General features: G+C 57.6%; 1 protein-coding gene across 6 annotated transcripts in view; it reads right to left on the reverse strand.

The window, feature by feature from the left end:
* Positions 1-20,428, reverse strand: part of PDE2A (phosphodiesterase 2A) — a 78,055-nt gene that overhangs the window by 13,614 nt on the left and 44,013 nt on the right. For 5 of the 6 annotated variants that reach the window (XM_040964112.1, XM_040964111.1, XM_040964113.1 and 2 more), the window contains 4 exons: positions 11,980-12,069; positions 9,405-9,493; positions 3,851-3,960; positions 2,979-3,034 (listed from right to left, as the gene is read on the reverse strand). In XM_040964112.1, the coding sequence (XP_040820046.1) occupies positions 2,979-3,034; positions 3,851-3,960; positions 9,405-9,493; positions 11,980-12,069 (345 nt within the window). Of the gene's footprint in view, positions 1-2,978; positions 3,035-3,850; positions 3,961-9,404; positions 9,494-11,979; positions 12,070-20,428 lie in introns of those variants that run through there. The other variant, XM_040964115.1, reaches the window with a different exon arrangement.

Here is a 20,428-nt window from a genome sequence, read left to right on the forward strand (position 1 = left end):
AGACACACAGCTCCTGGGCTGCCCCGGCAGCTGGGTCCCAGTCCAGAGCCAGGAGGGAGGGTAGCAACCATGGAATCCCCCTTCCCCAGTACATACACACGCAGGGTTGCCTCGGCCAACCCTCTCAGCGCGCGCACACACCTACACACACACACAGAGTCATGCAGAGCCTCAGCCCCGCCACACACATGCTCCTCTCTCACACATGGAGGTCTCACACACACATCCATGCTATCTCTGCTGTCCTCATGCACATGAGCCTGACACCCTAGCATGTATATACACACATGCGCGTACATACACACACACACAGAGTCCCTTTCACATCCACACCTATACCCATGGCCTTCTCCCACCTGTCCCTGCGACTCAGGTGGGTGTCTGGTGTTCCACGTAGGAGCATTCAGCACTAAGCACTGGAGGCTGAGACAGCAGAGGGCCTGATCCAGTGCCATCTACCCCCTATTCCTCTCCACGGCCAGTGTGATATGCCCAATGGCATAAATGGTCTATCCCAGTACAAAGATCATGGTGGCTGGCACAGCTGGCGGAACAGTGGGCACAAATCAAGCATTAAATGTCAGCATCTAAGGGCCGCCCACTCCTCCAAGGGACTTACTAGCCTGGAATTAAAGAGCAGAACCAAAGGCAGAGTTTACAATCACGGCTCCTCAAGCCACAGAGACCCATGCAGCCATGCAGCCCTGCACCTGCATGGCACATTCCACAGGCACCCTCAGCTGACTGCACCCCAGACCCCCTTGCAGGGCCCCCTGAGTTTTTGTCTGGCACTTGCCATCATCCACAAGTCTATGTTGATGCCTCTCCAAGGTCGAATGTGGAAGCAGCGCCTGACTGGTCTGCCCTGGTCCTCCGCTCCTCACACCTAGCACACAGGAGCGGGTACCTAGTGGGCATGGAGATGATGGGTGAGGGCCAGGTTGCTGGATGGATGCATGGATGGGTGATCCATGGACACTAGAGCAGAAGCTCAGCCAGGGGATGGACAGAACAAGGAGCTGGTGGCTCTGCCCTCCCCAAGAGCTGCCCAGGGGCACGCACTCTACCCCCAGGGGAGGTCTGGGACTGCCTGGGCCACCTCTGCAAGCCCAGAAGCATCTGTGAGATGCACATGCACTGGGAGTGTCTCCCTGGGCATGAAAGGGCAAGCTTGACAGAGGAGAGGAAGACTTCAAACCCTCCTGAGAGGTGAGGGGACAGCTGCAAACGTCCAGCAGCCCCTTGGCCAAGAACGTGCACCAGCCCCAACCTCCCCACTATCACACACCCACTTCCCCACCTTCCTCAAGCTGTTCCCCTTCCCCCTCCTCTGCTGCTGGCCCTGCCCCTGCCCCACAGCCCCCACCCCTGCCAGCACACTCCCTGCCACTTCCCTTGCTACTCCCCTCTCAGCCACACAGCACTGCTGGCAGCAGTGATTTCCCTGGGCCAGTGGCCCCAGGGTACCCCAGCCTGCCCCAGAGAGCTCCTACAAGACAAAAAGGCTTTGTCCTAGACCCCAGCACCCAGCCTGGGGCAGGATCAGAGCAGATTCTGCTGGGTGTGTTGGTTAAGTGATCTGACACTGAACCTTCCTGAACACACACACACATGTGTGCACATACTGCAATACACATGCATGTATACCTGTGCACATACAAAATGCACATGGGGTACACAACATACACACACACACACACACACACACACACACACACACACACACACACACACACACACTCTGGCCTTTCCTGTCCGAGGGGAAGGTTGGAGTCTGAACTCCTTACCCCACCAGCCGCCCTGCCCACAGAAAAACAACCATCAGCCCACAGGAAGGGCTTTTCAGGATCCTGGCACCCCCGACTCCTGACCCCTTTTTGTCAATACAGAAGGAGACGTGCACCTGAGCCCTGCCTCCCCACAGCACAATTCATGCTTCCCTGTGTCCTGGTACTCCTGAGAGCCAGCCAGTTCTGGGACCACCCAGAGAGCACAGGCAGGGGGAGTGGTCCACTGGAGCAGACGCTGGGAGCTGGGGGAGCAGCCCTCAGCCAGGCAGATGGGGTGCAAGGAAGCCAAGCCAGGCATACCCTCCTCCCAGTCCTGCATCCTCCCTTCACCCTCCAGCAACTGGCAAAGGCCAGTGCCCGCTGGGGAGACCTTTCACTCCCTTTTAACAAGCTCAGCAGGGTCTCCTGGCACTCTGGGGCACAAGGCCTGCCCTTCTAGGAGCAGAAGCAGACCTCCAGTGAGGAGGACTTGGGGTGCTCACACTTCCTGGGATGGGATAAGGATTTAAAATTTCCACCTGCACGCAGAGAGGAAGGACATAAGAATCAGCGACCGAGACTACCCCCAGCCCGTGAGTCTCCATGGCAGGTGCAACGGGAAGCTGAGGAGCTGAGAGGCAGCAAGGAGCCCAGGCCTGGGTCCCTGGCCCATCTCCTCTCTACCTATCCCACTTCCCCCTTCCATGATCCTCTGGCTTCAGGTGGCTTCCTCTCCCTAACTGCCCAGGCTGCCAACCTCTGGCCTGGATCTGCTGTGATGTGATGCCTCCCTTGAGGACCCTTCTGGGTGGGCTACCAAGCTCCCACCCACAGCCCCTGATCCAGTCCCAAAACCGCTGGCCCAGAACACCATCTTATCCATCCTCAGTGGCTCTCAGTGCCCTCCCACCTCACTGTGACTATGCAGCAGAAGACCCCAAAGAGGAACCAAGGTCAAGGCTAAGCAAGGGCCAGACTTTTCCAGATCCAGAGGGATAGGAGGCCAGAGAGGACCCAAACCTGGCTCAGATGGTTGCAGGCTGGGTCAGTGGTTTCACCCTGCCCATCCCATCTGGGGCCAGAAGGCAGGATTGGGGGCGGGGTAGTAGAGAAACACACATTCCCTCCACTGCACCCCATTCTCAGCATGCACATTCCAGAAGACACTCTGCTTCGCCCCCTCCCCACACACTGGCAGCAAGCTCTTACCAAGATGACGGCTACTACGGCCCCAGCCTCCTTGTCCACCAGCGGTAGCACCAGAACTGTGGGGAGAAGCCAATGAGGGGGTCCTGCCAAGCCCTGAGGTTCAGATACACCAAGGGACCCCAGACCCAGGAAGGGAAACAAAGACTCAGACAGAGTGAGAGAGGCCAGGATGGAGACACATGGGGACCCAGAGACCCAGCCATCCAGGAGGAGGGTCCTGAGGCCACAACACAAGGAGCCACAGCCATGGCCCCTGCACAGGAAGGAGCCCTCTCGCCTGACTGCTCTCCTGTGATCCTCCCAGCAACCCTGGGAGGGACGGGGTAGGCAAAGCACCCCTAATTCACAGATGGGGACACTGAGATGCAGAAAGGGGAAGTGACTTGCCCAAGATCACTCAGCAAGTCAGGTCTCCTGACTCCCAGTCTTGTGCACTTTCCACATCGAGACAGAGGACAGAGACCTAGAGAGACTGAGACACGAGGCAGAGAGAGACGTGGCGGGCAGCAGGTGTGGACAGGAAGGGGGCAGACAGTGACAGAGGGAGCATGACGGCCACAGCCCCATCCAGCAACCGCACCTTCTGCCGCTGAGCCCTGGCAGGGGCAGATGCCAGGCCCTTAATGCCCATCATCTCATGTGCTCCTTGTAATACCCCTTTCTTGGCAGCCACTATGGTTCCCTGGGGCACAGTCAGAGCCAGAGCACTGATGCAGAGAGCGGCTAGGGGCACGGTAGAGAGAGCATGAGATGGAGGCATTGCTGGGGATGCAGGGCAGGGCGACAGAGATAGAGACAGGCAAGAAACAGGCATGACATGGGGAGTGGACACCATGCCCCTTCCCTGCTGCTGCCCAGCTCCCAGCCCTTACCTTGGGTTTCAGGAGCCAGCGGAGCTGCCAGCCTGGCCAAGGGCTTCCCTGGCAGGTCAGAGGACCCCAGACCATTGCAGCTCAGCCGCTTCCGGGAGACCACAGCCTCTCTGAAAAACAGAAGACAAGTTTCCCCCACCACTCAGCTCCTGGATCCAGGGACACACATCAGGTCTGGGGACACGTATCAGGCCTGGCCTTGCACATGTACATGCGGGGGTCCCAACCTGCCTCAGGGGGGTGGACATAAATAAAAGTGGCAAGAACGATGCGCTGTGGGCTCTGTGCTGCAAGGCAGGCAGCCATGGTCTGACACTTCAGGCCAGCAGATGTGTGAGAAGCGCAAGCTGGGTCCAGTGCACACCCCCAGGTAGCAGGGTGAACAGAGAAAAGTGACAGCTCCCGCTGCCACTGCCACTACCACTGCCTGACCTCATGCAAACAACCTCACCTCTCTAAGCCTTTATGGGGACTAGGATGGGGGAGAGTAGAACGCTGCCCATCACCAGCCATCCACAGGAACCAACTACAGAGCGGCATTAGGTGCCAAGCTTGGGAAGGGGAACCTCCAGTAGTCATCATGGCAACTGAAGTTTGCCAGAAATTCCTCAAGCCCTAGCAGCTTATGGTGACCAGCTCTGATCACCCTAGTGAGGCAGGCTCATCAGCTTCAGGACCTGCATGCTCGCCTGCCAAGTGACACAGACAGGGCTTGAACCCAAGCAGTTGGCACTGAGCAGGATAAGCATGCTGGTGGAGGAGGCAGGTTGGTAGGCAGACTAAGTTTTTCTATACTCCCCAACACATGCCGTCTCTCCCCCAGGCCTCTGGTTGTTCCTGCTTACCAAAGTGCCTGATTTGTCACCAAGTGTCACTCCCCGATGATTCACAGGCGTGTGTTCTGCATCTCTTGGGCAGCCCCCACTTAACTGATAGGAACTGCCTGGCTTGGACGGGGGAGGAGCATGCTGGGCTAGGGCTCCTATGGGCACCTTGGCGGGGAAGTCAGACGAGCAAAGGGGAGGGAGAGCGGCCAGCCTGCAAGTCACCCACAGTGGAAGGTTCTAGCCTCAGGGAAAGATCAAGGGCCCAGGAGGTCAAGGTCACAGAGCATTTGGAGCCAGACCCTCTCCCTCTTGGCCCCTGAGCAAGAACCATCTTCCAGTCCTTGTACCTGGACCCTTGAACCTGGCTGCAGCGCTGCAGTGGCTCTAAGCTGCTCCAACCGTCCATCACCGTAGGAAGGAAGCAGCGACAGGCACCACGCTTCCTGAGGACTGGACTGATGAAGGCTGCTGCTTCCTGGAAGCAGGGACTGACCCCAGCCAAACCCCACCCAGCCACCTGATCTCAGACAGTAGCCACAAGGTGGCACTGGTCCCCGCATCACAAGCCAGAGAGCACCAAGTCCAAGCCCTAGACAAGCACAGGTGGGGAGTGGAGTCAGGGAGGGTTTCCCAGAGAAGGAGGCGCCCTCAACGAAAGCACTGAGGACATTGTCCAGGTTACCGAGGAAGAGAACAGGACATGCAGGCAGAGGGAACTGCCCATGCCAAGGCTCAGGGGACAGAAGACTGCGTTGGCTGAAAGGTCTGCCCACAAGGAGCTTAGCATGGCTGGGAAGAATGAGGCCAGCCAGGAGCTGGTTACCCTGAGCAACATGGCTTGACCCTAAGAACAGTGAGAGAGTCCTACAAAAGACATGAAAAGAGAAGGTCTGGGGTCAGGGGTGAGCTCAAACGGGGCCTGCAAGCAGCAAGGTACCCACTTTCATTAGAGGGAGAGAGAGGCGGACCCCGGAAATCCGGTTTCAGTGACAGCCCCATCATCTTAATAGCCCTGGACCAGAGGGGAGAGGCGGGGTTAGGGCCAATCAACTTTGGCTGAGCCTAGTGCTACCTCAAACACCCAGAAATGGGTCCTGTCCTGCCCAGGCCCTGGCCACTGCATTGCTGGGCACCACTGTGCATTCTTAGAGCCTGCAAGTGGGGATGCTGAGGCCCAGGTCCCCCTCCCAGCACTCACACCCCTGATAAGGGGGATCTGGGACTGCCTGCTGCTCAAAGCTCCTCAGCTCACAGCCCCTCCCATCCAAGCTGCTGCAGTGGGGGGCGGAGGTGGGGTAGCGACGGACACTCCAAGTCCAGGGCCAGCTGTCCAGGCCGCAGGCTAAAGACTTGGCCCTGGGCACCTGGGTGGTCACCGTCTGCCCATGGGATATGAGGACAGATGGGCTGAGCATGCAGAGAGGAATGGGTGTGGATTTTATGACAGTTCCGTCCCGTTAACAACTATTTGTTTAATGGGGGGGAAATAGCGGGCAAGGCTCTCTGCTGGCAGGGTGAGAGGCCTGGGAAGAGCCAGCACCAGCCCCTCCCCCCCACGGCCAGCTCCTGGTCCCTGCTTTTGTGGGGTCCCTGCCCCTGTAGTCAGACCCACTCTCAGCACTGACCTCTACACCAACTGAGCCCCAGCCCTCCATGGAGCTATAACTCCTTATTCCACCCCTCACTGAGCCCCACCCCTCATGGCACCCCCTTTTAGTCACTAAGGCTTACCCCTCATGGCACCCCCCTTTTAGTCACTGAGCCCCACCCCTCACAGCACCCCACCTTTCAGTTACTGAACCCTACTTCATTCACACTGTGTCCCTCACCCTCTCATCTCAAATACAAATCACGATATAGGCCAAGAGTCCCCAAAGGATGAGAATTCAGAGATGACGGAAACCCCTCCCATGTCATCTGAGACAAACATGAGGGTCAGACAGATCCTGCGGTGGGAGGAGCCAGGTCAGCTATAGCAAGCAGAGGTCAAGGGGCCTGGGAGCCCATGGCAGGTCGGGGAGACCTTGGTGGCAACTGGGAGGCTGCAGCGGGAGATTCTATGGCCTTACCATGTTGGGGACACCACACAAGCAGATGCTGGGCACTGAGGCTGGCTCAGGGCTGGAGCCCCCTGGGAGGGAGGAGAAGCTTTCCTGGGAGGCCCTGGCCAGGCAGCCTTCTCAGATACCTTCATCCAAGGCAGGGGAGCCTCAGAGCTCACCATATCACCAGCTGTGCCTACAACCACTTTATCCTGGCTGCTCCTCTTTTTTAATTTAAAGACTTTTTTATTATTTATTTGAAAGGTGGAGTTATGGAGAGAAGAAGGGACAGAAAGAGAAAATCTTCTATCTGCTGGTTGGACCAGGCTGAAGCAGGACTCTGGAACTCCACCTGGGTCCCCAAGTGGATACAGGGGCCAAGGACTTGGGCCATCCTCTGCTGTTTTCCCAGGTACATTAGCAAGGAGCTAGACTGGAAGTGAAGCATCTGGGACCCAAATGAATATCCATGTGGGATGTGGCTGTCACAGGCGGCAATTTAGCCTGCAGTGTCACAGCACCAGCCCCACCTAGGCTCTTTTTGTGGACAGAACCATCAACTGGAGAGAGGCCACTGAGGCCCAGACCCCCTCTGGACATAGCTGATCCCTGCAGAGGGCTGGGGCTGGCCCTCCAGCAGCTGAATCACACGGAGCTGGCCTGAATGGACATAGGGAGGGGAAGGACTTTGCCAGGGAGCAACCAAACACCCAGGCAGGCACCAGAGGGCAAGAAAAAATCAAGCCAGGTGATGGAACGAGCATGTAAGGGAGAGGGTGGCAGGGGGCATGGCCAGGGACTCCCACACAGAGCCCTCTCCACAGCCCCATGGCACCCTCAGCCCACACTGCCCTTCCCCTCATGTCTTATCTGCCTTTATGACCCAGTTGCCACGTCGCACCTGCTGCTGCTGTTTGCCAGACCTGCCAGCTGCCCAGGGCTTCTACCCATATCATCCTGGGGTACTGTCACACCCCCTGGCTCTGCCTCAGCCTTCAGGCAGCATGGAGCCAGAGCCCCCAGGTCACTGAGGGAAGAATCCTGTCCCTAGCTCCACCTGTTTCATTGAAAAAGAGAGTTGAGATCAGAAGAAAGTGCTTTTCTCCCATTGGCAAGCCTTGGTTGGGACTGGAAATTGGGCACAGCTAGCCATCACTCAATATGGCTGTGTGTCAAGGCACCAAGAAGAGGGTGTGGCACCTGTTACTACACGGAGCCAACAAAGGGGCCTCAGGGACTGACACAGGGAGCCAGTGATGGGGCTCATCTGACTCCCATTCCAAGGCTCCTCCCTCCTCCCCAGACCTGCTGGGAGCACCTGAGGGTAGGACACAGACAACCCTACAACCTCTCTAGCCTTAGAGTAGCTGTGGGTGCCCTACTGGACCAGGGCTGGGCAGGCAGGATGCATGTTCAGAAGCAGGCCCTGGGCCTAAACTGTCGGTCCTAACCTTCACCAGTTCCAACTCACGCCCTCCTCCATGTCCCCAGGGGTGCCACCCCAGCAGGTGCTGGCTCTGATCTCCAGCAGGCGCTGGGCTAACTGCATCTGAACACCCACTCCTAACTGCTTCTGTGTGCGCGCCTTTCCCAAAGGCTCTGCTGAGTCTGCAGCGGTGGAGGACAGGATACTGCCACGGCAGAGGCGGAGGTCACAGGTACCCACCTGAACCACCAGGCAGCAGAGGAGAGCCCTGGGCTGGCCTCAAAGGACAGGCATTGTGCTCAGAGTGATGCAGCTTAGGAAACCCACATCCTGTATTGGTCTTGCTTTCACTTCAACTGAGCTTCAGCTAACGTACACCCTGGGAGGCAGCTCAGGGCTCCACTCCTGATTCAGTTCTGGATTCCTGACTTCGGCCTGCCATTTAGGAAGTGATCAGTAGGTGGAAGAATCTCTCTTCCTCTCCCCCACCTCTCTCTGACTTTCAAACAATAAAAAAAAATAAACAAATAAAGGAACAAAGAGAGGGCAGCCCAAACCCCACAGGATGTTCCTTCCAGCCCCCTACCCCTATCCTGCCACTGAGTGAGTGCCTGTCACCCTGCCCCCTCCCAGGAGGCCCTTGCTAGGGAGACGCTGGCCTGGAGCGTTGAGCGAGCTTTAGCCAAGGACTTGGAAGCCAGGGTGAGGGATGCTGGGTGAGAGGAGAAAGGGGACTTGGTTTCAGGGACAGAGCAGGGTGGCCAGGGAGGGTTGGGCAGTGCATCTGCTGGTACTATCCTCACTCCAGGGAGCTGGGAGCCCAGTCCACTGTAGGCACTGAGTCATCGCCATCAGAGAGGTGTGAGAAGGGTCAGTAGAAGCCATGCGAGCTCCCAAGACAACAGGGCACCCAGGACCTACCCCCCTATACACACATACAGGGTTCTTGGCTATAGTGTCTGGGAAAGGTGGCAGCCAATCTCAGCCCATCTGCAGTTCCAAGCCAGGGCCCCCCAAAGAGCACAGTGGGAGGCTGGGATTTAGGCCAGTAGATATGGGAGCACCCACATTCTGGGCAGCAGACCAAGGGGTACTCCATCTAAGAAGCCTGCCAAGGGGCAGGTACCCACCCTACTACAACCACGGGAAAAGACCCACCTCTCACCAGCTGCCTCAGCTGGCCGCAGGTTGCATCTAGACTGGCTGCAAGGGGTAGGGGCTATGCACGAGGCCTCTGGGAGGCCCAGAGGATGACTCACCGGACTTTCCCCTCCTGGGGCAGCTCATGCAGGGGATCCTCACATACCAGCCGGGACTCCTGGTCCAGCAGATAGGTGTAGATGGTCTCCTAGGGAAAAGGTACTCGTGAGCCCATAGAGGCCCCTGGCTGAGCCTGTGCACAGCGCTCTGCACAGTGGGTCCAGCGCCTCTGGGATAGCACTCTGATCATTCACCTGTCTTTGACTCCCCAGCTGGTCCCAGTGTACACCAGGGTGGCTAAATACACCTGCAAACCCGGAGAGGTTCTGGGCAGGCAGGCCCAAAGTGAAGGTGCTGGGAAAAGCACTTTGAAGGGCTGCGGGTATATACAATCACCCCAGCCTGGACTGCTTCCTGTCCAACCCAAGCTCCAGGGGGCACCCACGCTAGGCCAAAGCCACCCAGGAAGCACAGACCAGCAATCCCGAACCAAAAGAAAAGCAAAGAGCAAAGGTCCTGGCACCCATCCTTGATGGAGGGGTCTAGGAGGGCTTCCTGGATAAAGTGACCTCTAAGCTGGACCCTAAGAGAATTAGACACCTTGTGAGCAGCTAGCACAAGGAACTGGATCCTGGGTCAGACAGCAGGCATGTAGGTGTGTCTGAAGGTATCAGGAGAATCACACTTTAGGAACAGGCAGTGGTGGGAAGAGGCACAGGGGAGGTGGGGGAGACAAGAGGGGTTGGGCCTGGGGTCAGTAGGGCAGAGGCAGCCCTCTCGGGAGTGAGACAGAAGCTCTCGCTGGAGGTTTGCCACACTTTGAGCTCTCCCCAAGGGCCTGCAGAGGTGGGGACCTCAATTCCAGGCTGGGTCCTGGAAGAAGCAGCTGTCTTTGCTGACCCACAGGCAGAACCTCCCATCCCAACCCCCTCCCCACATAACCCATAACCCCAAGAGATACCAGCCAAGCCACAGGCAACACAGCCTAGCCTGCCTCTCTGTGCTCGTCCCAGTTGAGGACATCACGGAGGCCTTCAGGAGGAGGTGACGAGAAGCCAGGCTTTGGAAATTCACCCTTAGGAAACATGGAAACTACCCGCTCTGTCCCTGTTGGTTCACCTAACCTAGCAGCTGAAGCGGCCTGGGAGGGGCTGGAGGCTCTTTTCATCCAAGTTGGTGAAGAGCTCATTGCCCAGCCCTGCCTGGCAGAGAGGGGTGGGAAATCCCTGGCAGAGAAGGGGGGGTGCCTGAGAAGAAGGGGGCAGATCCTCCCTTCACTTCCGGAGGCCCCACCCCCAGGCTTCTGGGTTAAAATTAGCGGCAGGCAGCAAGAAGGGGAGAGTCATTGCGACACATCAGCACCATCTGCACCGGGGCCGCCCGCCACAATGGGTGCTGATGAGGGAGGAAGGCAGGTGCCTCCTCTGCCGCTCTCTACCCACCCGGATGCCCCTCCTGGGACAAGCCGCCCCTTCAGCCCTTACGCTGTGAAGACCCAACCCAGCCAGGGCCGCCCCCACCCCTGGTCACCAGAGGACTCCAAGGTGAAGTGGAAGACACATTTTCGGCCAGTGATGGGGCTTCCAGGGAACCTTTCGGAGGGTGTCGGAATGGCCACAGCCCCACCAGGACACTCTGCCTGGACAACCCAGTTCTCGCTGGGCAGCCTGCAGGCACTGGGCACTGACCCTTCCTTTCCAGATGCAACTCCCCCTAGCCTGGCCAGATGTTGGCCAGGCCTCTTCTCTCTTCCCCAGGGTTTATTTTGGGGAGCCACCAACCACCCCCTACTTCCTACCAATTTCACGCTCAATAAAGCTCAGTCATTAGCCTGCCTCCTGGCTCGGAATTTCGCCTAGGTCTGGGAAGGCAAAACTGAGAGGAAATGGGGAGTGCTGGGATGCCAAGTCCCATTTGTCCCTGTCCTGCTGTGTGACCTTGGGAAGGATGTCCTCCCTCTCTGGGCCATCCATCAAGTAGATTCAGGGACAGTGAACTCTGGCAGGACGGGAAGGTCGCATTCTGAGCTGGCCGTGTTTCCTGGAGCACAGCTGCCTCGGGCTGCTCCTGGGAGCAGAGGAGAGGGCATTCAAGGCCATCTGGACATAGTTTGGGCATCTCTTCCTCCAGGAAGCCTTCCAGGTCCTATAGGCTGGATCAGACATCTTGTCCTGGGTTCAGATCCTGCTGCCTCACCCTCTCTCATCTGCTTTAGACCCTGAGGGCTGGGCTGTCCCCGATCCTCCACCTGAGGACCCTGCTCCAGCACCTCCAAGACCTGGCCTCCAGAAAGTTCTTGCAGGTATCCATCCTTAACCTTTCCCACTGCACAGATCCCAGAAGCCACCAGGCTCTCCCAGTGAGAGTGGTGACAGGTGTCCCAAGACCTTCTGTTCTCTGAGAAGGCACTTTGCCGGTTGTTGCATACTCAGACAGCAGGATTGCCATGTGAGCTCACACTTTGGTCTTAGCCTCAGCCCTCCCTCTTCCAGAAAGCCCTCCAAGACTCTTCCTTTCCCCACATGAGTCTTCTGGGCAGGGCAGTGCCTCAGCCCTTCTCCTGGGCCCTGTGGGAAGAACCATGGCATAGGACTAGACCAAGAGGCAGGGCTGGGTGCTCAGGGAGGCACCTACCACTCTGGGGAGTACGGCCGAGAGAGCCTCCTTGATGGCGCGCTGTAGGCCCGCGAGGTCGATGACAGAGCCCAGGTTCAGCAGAGCATCCTGGAAGGGAAGAGAGGAAGGTAAGGGGCTGTACCCGGCGGACATGCAGGCAGGCAGGCAGTCCCATGGGCACGGGGGTTGCAGCAAGAATGGCCTGCTCAGACCTGAGCCTGGCCTTCACATACAGCACACATAGCTCTAGGCCCTGGGATCACGAATCCAACCAGCTTCAGATCCAAGAATGTCCAAGCCCACTCATCTTATAGATACAGGGAACCAGGGCTCCGGGAAAAGTTGGGGACCTCGCCAAAGTCTCACGGCGAGCCACGAGGCCAAGCCTGGACCACACCCCAGGCCTCTGGGCCTGCAACTGAGGTGACAACTCTGATGTGGTGGGGATATCACCAGCTTCCAGATTAAAACATGAAAACTCAACAACTAAACCAAGCCCTAAGGTCAAATCCTAGCTCATGGAATCTGTAGTGTGGATCTTGATCCAGTGCCTCAGTGTTCATCTTCTCTAACATTATAGCAAATGTGGCTACCATTCCTATAGGCTGATATGGAAACACACAACCAAGGAAGAAAAAAAATAGGGGCTGGTGTCATGGCTTAGCAAGCTAATCCTCCACCTGTAGGCCTGGTATCTCATATGGGTGCTGGTTTGAGTTTTGCTGTTTCACTTCCCATCCAGCTCCCTGCTTATGACCTGGGAAAGCAGCAGAGGATGGCTCAAATACTCAAACCCCCGCACCCATGTGGGAGACTAGATTTCAGGTTTCAGAGACTTGGTTTCAGATCGGCTCAGCTCTGACCATTGCAGCCATTAGAGGAGTAAGCCAACAGATGGAAGATCTTTCTCTCTGTGTCTCTCCTCTCTGTAAATCTGCCTTTCAAATAGAAAAAAAAATAAATCTATTAAAAAAAATGAAGGTGTCCAAAGGGCACAGAGTGAGCACAGCTAACATCATCCTCCCAGGGACAAGAGTCTCCCCCAGCCTCAGCTTGCAGCCCAGTGAGGGGCTGGGTTGAAAGCAATGAGAGTTCAAGGGCACATGGTGCCCTACAGTGGGAGAAGGGCAGGTGGGCCAGCCCTGGCAGCCACAGGAGGCACAGAAGTCCACACTGCCTGCCTTGCCATCTTCCCACTCCAGGAACACGCCGTGTCCTTGCACAGCCGGAACGGAGACAACCAAGGTCCTGGTTCTGCGCTCTATTAACTTGGCCAGAGCCTCAGGGATCAAAGAGAAAGGTGGCAGAACAGGGGACGCGGGGCCAAGGCAGCATCGTGACTCATGCCAGCCACTCTGCCGTGCCCTGGCTTCTGCCCTCGGAAGTCCTTTCTGATGTCTTCCCCTCCCGGCTGCTGGGGCTGAGCTCAGAAAACCAAGCAATTCACTACAGCCTGTCAGAGCCAGGGCCAGGTCCCCATTTCCAGGAAAAGGACCAGAGGCTGAGGGCCTTAGCTGACAGACCACAAGTGAGCAGGAGCCCACAGCGTCAGCATGGGCTGCCAAAGGATACTGCCTTGGATGCAGCCCGCCTCAGAGGACCAGGGTCCATGCCCCACCTCCACTCCCAATGGCTGCTTCCTGAGAATGTCACCCAACAAAGCAGGAGGTGAGGACTCAAGTCCCCTGGCACCCAGGTGGGAGACCCACAGATGGAGTTCCTGACTCCTGCCTCCCATTTGGCCAGTTCTGGTAAATGTGGGTAATTTGGCTATCAAAGAACGTTTTAAACCAACTCTTTAATGCTGAAATAGCTGCTGGCTATTTTACTAGAGAGGCTCTCTGTAGGGCAGATGGCAGTCCTCCACTTCTTCAGTCTCACCCTGCAGCTCTCTAGGCTCCAACTAAGGACCCCAGGAGATGCCCTCAAATGTGCCGTGTGAGGGGAGACCAGAAGCCATGCCCTGCTGTGCCTAAGACTACACAGCCCAGGAGGCCCCACAAAGCAGGTTAGACTGATCAAGGCTGTCAGTTTCTGACTCCAACTGCTTAGCCCCTCCCAGGGGCCCTTGGAGAGCACGGGGGTGGGCAGTGGATGGGACTCCACACCAGCTGACCTCGAGGCCCTGCCTCCGAGCAGAGCCACCAGAGAGGTAGGAGCTGAGCTCACCATTCCTGTGAGTATGCAAGAACAGGCTAAATGCCATTGATCAGCGAGGCTACACGCTCAGTTCTTCTCAGCTGCAGGTGCCTGCTCTGCCCAGGAGGAGGGGGCAGTGGGACAGTGAGGAGGGGGCCTTGCTCCCCAGAACTCACTCAGAGTGGCTTTTGGGAATAAAGCCACATCTTGGCCATGGAGAGATGCTTGTTCTCCAACAGCAGGAGCTGCCAATTCCAAGACTCTCCATCATCAAAGTAGGTCTCTTGTCCTGGGACCCTCAGGTACCCTTCATCCAACTCACACACCCTCGGTGCCAGCCACAGACACACCTCTTCTAGGGCAACCTACAAGGCAGGTGCACCTCGCATGCATGCACACCCAGGTTCTCACACACACAGCTGCTTCCCCGTGGTACAATGTGCAGTATGTACTGAGACCACTGTGGCCCTCCCAAGACAAGTCTGGAGTCTAAAGAAGGGAAGGGGAGCCGAAGGCCCAAGTCATCATGCGGAGGAGGGACAGTGATGACACGGAAGGGGGCACATGGCACAGAACTACAGCCTCCCAACAGCGACCTCTCCCCATTTGACAGATGAGGATACTGAGACTCAGGGAGAAGCCCCATCGGAACTGGGGCCAGCCAGCCAACCAGGGCATAGCCCCTGTCTGGCTCCATGCTGCCCTCACCCTAGGGGACTTCCGGAGAAAACTGTGTCCTTTGCTCTGATTGGTGGACTCCTTGGCCTGCCCTTTGCTTCCATTGGGTGATGCCCAGAAGTGACCTTTACTGGAATTGGTGGGCACTGGGCTGACCTTTGTTCTGATTGAGCCATTCCAGGGACTTTGCAGACCAAGGCAGGCTAGCGGCAGTGGAGGGAGTGGGAGAGGAAGCAAGGCGTTCCCGGGGGCAGTTGCAGGCCCTGGATGTGCCCCTCCACCTGGCATTATCCGCCCAGCCTGCTCCGGGAGTGGAGAGTGTTGGCAGCAGCAGCTGTGTGGGCCAAGAGCCTTCGAGGCTGACTCAAATGCCACCTCCTCCGCGGACCTTCCCCATCGCTCCAAACACTAACCTGTACTGCATCACCTCATATGCGGGCTGGACAGAATCAGGGAGCTGGGGACGGGAAAACCACAGAGGAACCACGGGGAAGGCTCTGAGATGGTAGTGTGGAACTAGGCTTACAGAAGGTCCAGTGCTATGGCATAGCAGCAGGTTAAGCCTTTGCCTACAGGACCAGCATCCCATAGCCACTGGTTTGAGTCCAGTGGCTACACTTCCAATCCAGCTCCCTGCTATAGACTGGGAAACAGTGGAGGATGGCTCAAGTCCTTGGGGCCCTGCACCCTCACAGGACTGGAAGAAAGCTCCTGTCCTAGCCATGGCTGTTGTGGCCATTTAGGAAGTGAACCAATAGATGGAAGATATCTCTCTCTCTTCCCCCTCCCCTCTGTAACTCTGCCCTTCAAATAAATAAAAACTAAATATTAAACAGGAAAGAGGGAAGGAAAGGCACAGGCATATGTGCTTGGCAGGTTGCCCAAATGTGTCAGGCAAGTGCACACAGCCCCATACAAAGCTCTGCCTGTATCCATGTGCACAGCTGGCCACCAAAGTGCACGTGTACACACACACACACACACACACACACACACACACACACACACACACACACACACACAAGTATGCACTTAGGCATGCACATACACTCCCAGCCTAGGCTCTGTGCCCAGGAACCCAGGAGGTCATATTTCCTGCCCTTACAGCTTTCTTGAACAAACATCATTATAAATTTCAGTACAGCAACTGGGAAATTTCCCAAAGCCCAGGGGAGAACGTGTGGTGTGTGGAAAAGAGCAGCAAGTCCTAGTCCTGTCCCAGATTGCCTACTGGAGCTCTGTGTGGCTGCAGTGGGGGCTCTCCTCCTCTGCACCTCAGCTTTCCCACTGGCAACGTCAGGGCTTTCCAGCTCTGCAGCACAAAGCTCCACGGCTCTGTATCTTAATTCAGTGAGGATGGGGAGATGGCTGGTGGAACCATGGTAGATATGTGGTAAGTGGGCAGATGGATGGATGGATGGGAGGTGGGCAGGTGGGTGGGCCCACACAGCTGCCCACACAGCGAGTGGGCAGTAGATGGTATGTGAGTGAGTGGATGGACAGCAGATGGGCGGGTGGATGGATGGTAGATGGTAGGTAGGTGGACAGCAAGTGGGTAAGTGGGTGGGTAGATGGATGGTAGGTGGGTGGGTGAATGGATAGTAGATGGTGACTGTATGGATGGAGACTTCCTGCTCTCTCCAGCTTCCTACCTGTACTTCTGTGGTCCCAGGTGAGAGCAGCCAGGCCTGTAGACAGCACCACACCCAGCCCTCAGTTTACCCACAGGTGCCAAGAACAGACAATGGCTCTGGGCTGCTCTGAAGCCAGGGTCAGGGCCCAGTGGGGGCTGCATCGATTTCTGCTCTCATCCGGGGAGCAAAGAATGCCTGCACTACATGGTTTCTCACTGCTTCGGGCCTGAGGTCATTGAAGCCAGAGATCTCGACCTAAACCCCCTCACCCATTCCCACCCGCTACCTCCACCCTCTCTCCGCCCATCCCTCCCCACCAGCACAGACACCAGCTCAGCAACTGCTGCCCCTTTGGCAAGTGTGGTCACTGCCCAGCTTCTCTCTGCCTCACCTCCCCAAGCCTCCTCCTGCTCTGCCCCTGCCTGGTTCCTGGACCCTACTCAGTGCCTCTTGTGCTGGCTAACAGGAAGGGAGTGACCCTGACCCCAGAGTCAAGTTCTATGGACCTCTGTTGTTGCCGACTCCTGTGGAGAGGGGGAAAGAAGGGACTCACTTCTCTCTTTGGCCCTTTGCAGTGGTCCTTTCTTTAAAAGGAGGGGCTCCTTCAAGTCCCTCAGACCTTGGAGCCCATGCCCCTCTCTGGGCCTCCCTTGTCATATTCGTTCCTGTCGCAAGTGCTCTCCTGGTTGGTGTCTCTGGCTCCCTCTCTGCCAGGTTCTCTCCATCCCTCTCTGCTCCAGGTGGGCGGGTCAGCTCCTCCCTACCCTGTGCCTGTGCACCTGCTCCCGTCTCTCCTCCCCTCTCCTCCCTGACTCTTCCACATGAGAACCTGAAGGAGAAAGCCCCTGGCCCAAGAGAGGTACCCACAGAATGGTGGTGGTGGGGGACCCAGGAAGTCAGCTAGGGAAAGGGAAACTGGGGGTGCCAGGGCAGCTGCCACCCCCACCTCTGTCCAGTCTACAGCTGCTTCCTGCTGTGGTGATAAGACATGTCTTATCTCTCCAGAGAAGGCGATATCAAGAACAAAGGAGGAACTCATCTGTCTCCGCACCCAGCACGTTCCAGGTCCCAGCAGGTATGACTGCTCAGCCAGAGTGACCACAGAATTCCCCCAGATGAGACCTTCAGAGTACTCAGACCAGAGCAGAGCCCCCAGGCCTCTGCTGGGACTGTCTCAGCCCTCACTGCATGCCCAGCTCTGCAGCATAAGAAGCAGGACAAGGCGGCTCCTCCCCCTCCCTCTCCCCAGCCGCCTACGCCTGCCACCTGCTTGGGGAGCAAACAGGGGCCTTAAATACTCCGAGAACTGCTGCTGAGTGCTCGTCTTGTGCCCACCCGGGCCCCACTCACTAAGGCTGGGCTAGGCCAGGCCAGCAGCCGGGGAAGAAAGGACAGAGGCTTGATGAGCCTTGGGAGGCTCAGTCCCAGGCCACCGTCAGACTAGCTCAGAATCAACACGCAGCTAGACCGACTGCTCCCATGGCTACAGGCGTCCACTGGCAGCTTTCCGGCTGCAGGCATCTTCAAACCCATGCTGCCGGGCCCTGTGCCAGGGCTTGCCACGCAGGCCATGTGGGGTGAGGTCCAAGAACTGGCACCTCCAGCATCTGGCTGGATGCTGTCCAGCTATTGAAGGTGCTGGAGTGTCCTGTACCTGGAACCCACTGCCCGTGTCGCCTCTGATCTTCCCCCAAGCCTGGAGGTGACCTCCCCCATCATGTTCCAGGGGCAAGACCTCCATCAGGCATGCCATCCCCCATTTCCAGGAGGAGACTCCTGTGAAAGGTACCACAGGAGAGGAAAAGTGAGATAAGGAAACATAGTGAGCAGCAGCAGGGGACCCCAGAGAAGAGTGTAACAGAAGCAGGCCAGCAGCCCTGGAGCCTGCAGCCTGTGAGAAACAGCCTGCTGGAGGCCCGGCCTTCCTCACTCCCCATGTGTTGTCCTCTCCCCTCCCCCTCCCTCCTCCCGGGCCCTCGGCAGACTCCGGCTTCAGTTGTTACTCCAACAGGGCCGTGTCTCCAGCCTCCGAGCCACACTGGAGACACGTGCACTGTAGAATACACCTGAGCCCAGTCCCGGCGCCTCCCGCGGGGGCCCCCCTCCCTGGCCAGCCTGCTCCTCCTGGGCCCCTCACCCTTTGCTAAGCCAGCATCAGCTTCCCCTCTAGCTCCTGCCTCCTCTGAAACGCCGTCCAGATTGTCCTAGGCAACCTCAGACTGTCAGGGGCTCAGGGCATGGGAAAGGCATTTGGGAACCAAGATGGGAGTTGTCTGATGCCACAGCCTTCCTCCCAAGAACATCCTCAGCCCTTCCCCCTAGCCATCCCCTAATCCTGCAGCTCACCTGGCGCCTCCAGCTGCCCCCATCTCCTGGAGCTGGAACCCAAGGGGTCAGAGTTAGGTGCATTGGAGCAATTGCCAAAGGCAAATGGGGGGTATGCGCCTGAACAGTCAGAAAAACAGGGTGAGATCCATGTCCTCCAGGGGATGCAAGCAAAGAGAGCGTCTGTGCCCCAGGAAAAGGGCCATGAACTGTGGCGGGGGCGGGGCAGGGGGTGCTTTGGGGCTGTGCAGATCTTCCACAGGCTCACCTCCTTACAAGGACCCTGTGGGGTTAAGTGCCAGACAAGGCGGGTCCAGGAGCTTCCAAAAGGCAGGTGCTATGTCCCGAGTAGAAGCAGGGGATGCTGAGCCACCAGCTGGGCCAGCATCACAAATGACTGCATGAAGTGAGGAGGGCTGGGTGGCAGCAGGAAGATTTCCTCATTTCTCTCTCTCTCCTGGCTGATCTTTTGCTCCCCTAGGCCTGCTCAGGCCTGCTGCTCTCCCCTACCAGGCTGCCTGTCAGGCCAGAAGCTCTAGGTGGCCAGATCTGTGTCCTGTTTCCCTCCCCGACCCCTGCCCTTGGGCCCCAGGATGCCACAGTCCATCACAGGAGCTGGGAGGCGCTTGTTGACCAGGGGAACACCCAGCACGGTGAAAGAGGGAGCCCAAGGGATGGGAGAACTCCCAAGGTCAGCTGCCAGGAAACCTTCCCAAGCTTCCAGCCAACCTCCCAGGCTGAGGTGGGCTGGGGGTGGGGGGAAGGCAGACAGCGAGGACAAGCCTGAAACACACAGATCAGGAGAGTCAAGCTCTTCCAAGAATAGCACTACCACTGCCACTTTCTTTTGTGACTGGTGTCACCTCCTCCAGGAAGCCTTCCTGGGTGGTCACCTGTAGAACATCCACAGGACTAGCAGTCCACAGGCCCCCAGTTCTTCATAAGGTCTAACCCCCAGCTGGCTGGAGGTAAACAGAGGCCAGAGGAGATAGGGAATACCTGGCTCAGGTTCTCACATGGAGGCAAGAGGCCCAGGCTCCAAGCCAAGACTCAGGGACAGGCCAAACCACTCTGCACCTAAGCACTGTGTTGGTCTAAGAGACTCTCCTAAGGCCCTGCCTGGGCCAGGTGCTGGACCTCTTGTCCAGAGACCACAATGCTGAGTGGCATCTTCCGGCACAGGTCAGCGTGGGCCCGCCAAGGCAGAGAGGAGGGGCCAGCACCTGCAGGCCAGAGCAGAGAGCAGGGCTGGGTGCCACGGGCCTGTTACTCCAGCCGCCTATTCCCCAGGGCCTCCCCTGCCTCTGTCCCATGACTGTATTTGGCTCCATCCACTGAGCTTGGCCCAGCCCAGCTGTTCACCAAATCCCTGGGGGGCAGGGAGGAGAAAGGGAGAGAGAAAAGGAGACAGGAGCAGAGACAGATTCAGAATGAGACAGGCTGGGAGCTGGGACAGGGCCCTGAGGACAGGCTCTGAAAAAAACGGGGCTGCCCAGGGAAGCCCCTGAGGGCAGAGCCCAAGTTGGGGTCCCCCCCTCTGCTAATTCCCCCTCTCAGCTAGCAGAATTGTGTGAGTGATTTTATTGTTCCTAAAAATAGCTCTTCTTCATGGGGGGGTGGGGGCGGGAGGGCAGGGGGGCAAGGGGGAGTGGGGGCGGGGAGAAGGGATGGTTGGGGTACGGAATTCAGGC

This window comes from Ochotona curzoniae, unplaced genomic scaffold, assembly GCF_017591425.1.
Source record: "Ochotona curzoniae isolate NIBS_2020 unplaced genomic scaffold, NIBS_Ocur_1.0 scaffold_3223, whole genome shotgun sequence".
NCBI lineage: Eukaryota > Metazoa > Chordata > Mammalia > Lagomorpha > Ochotonidae > Ochotona > Ochotona curzoniae.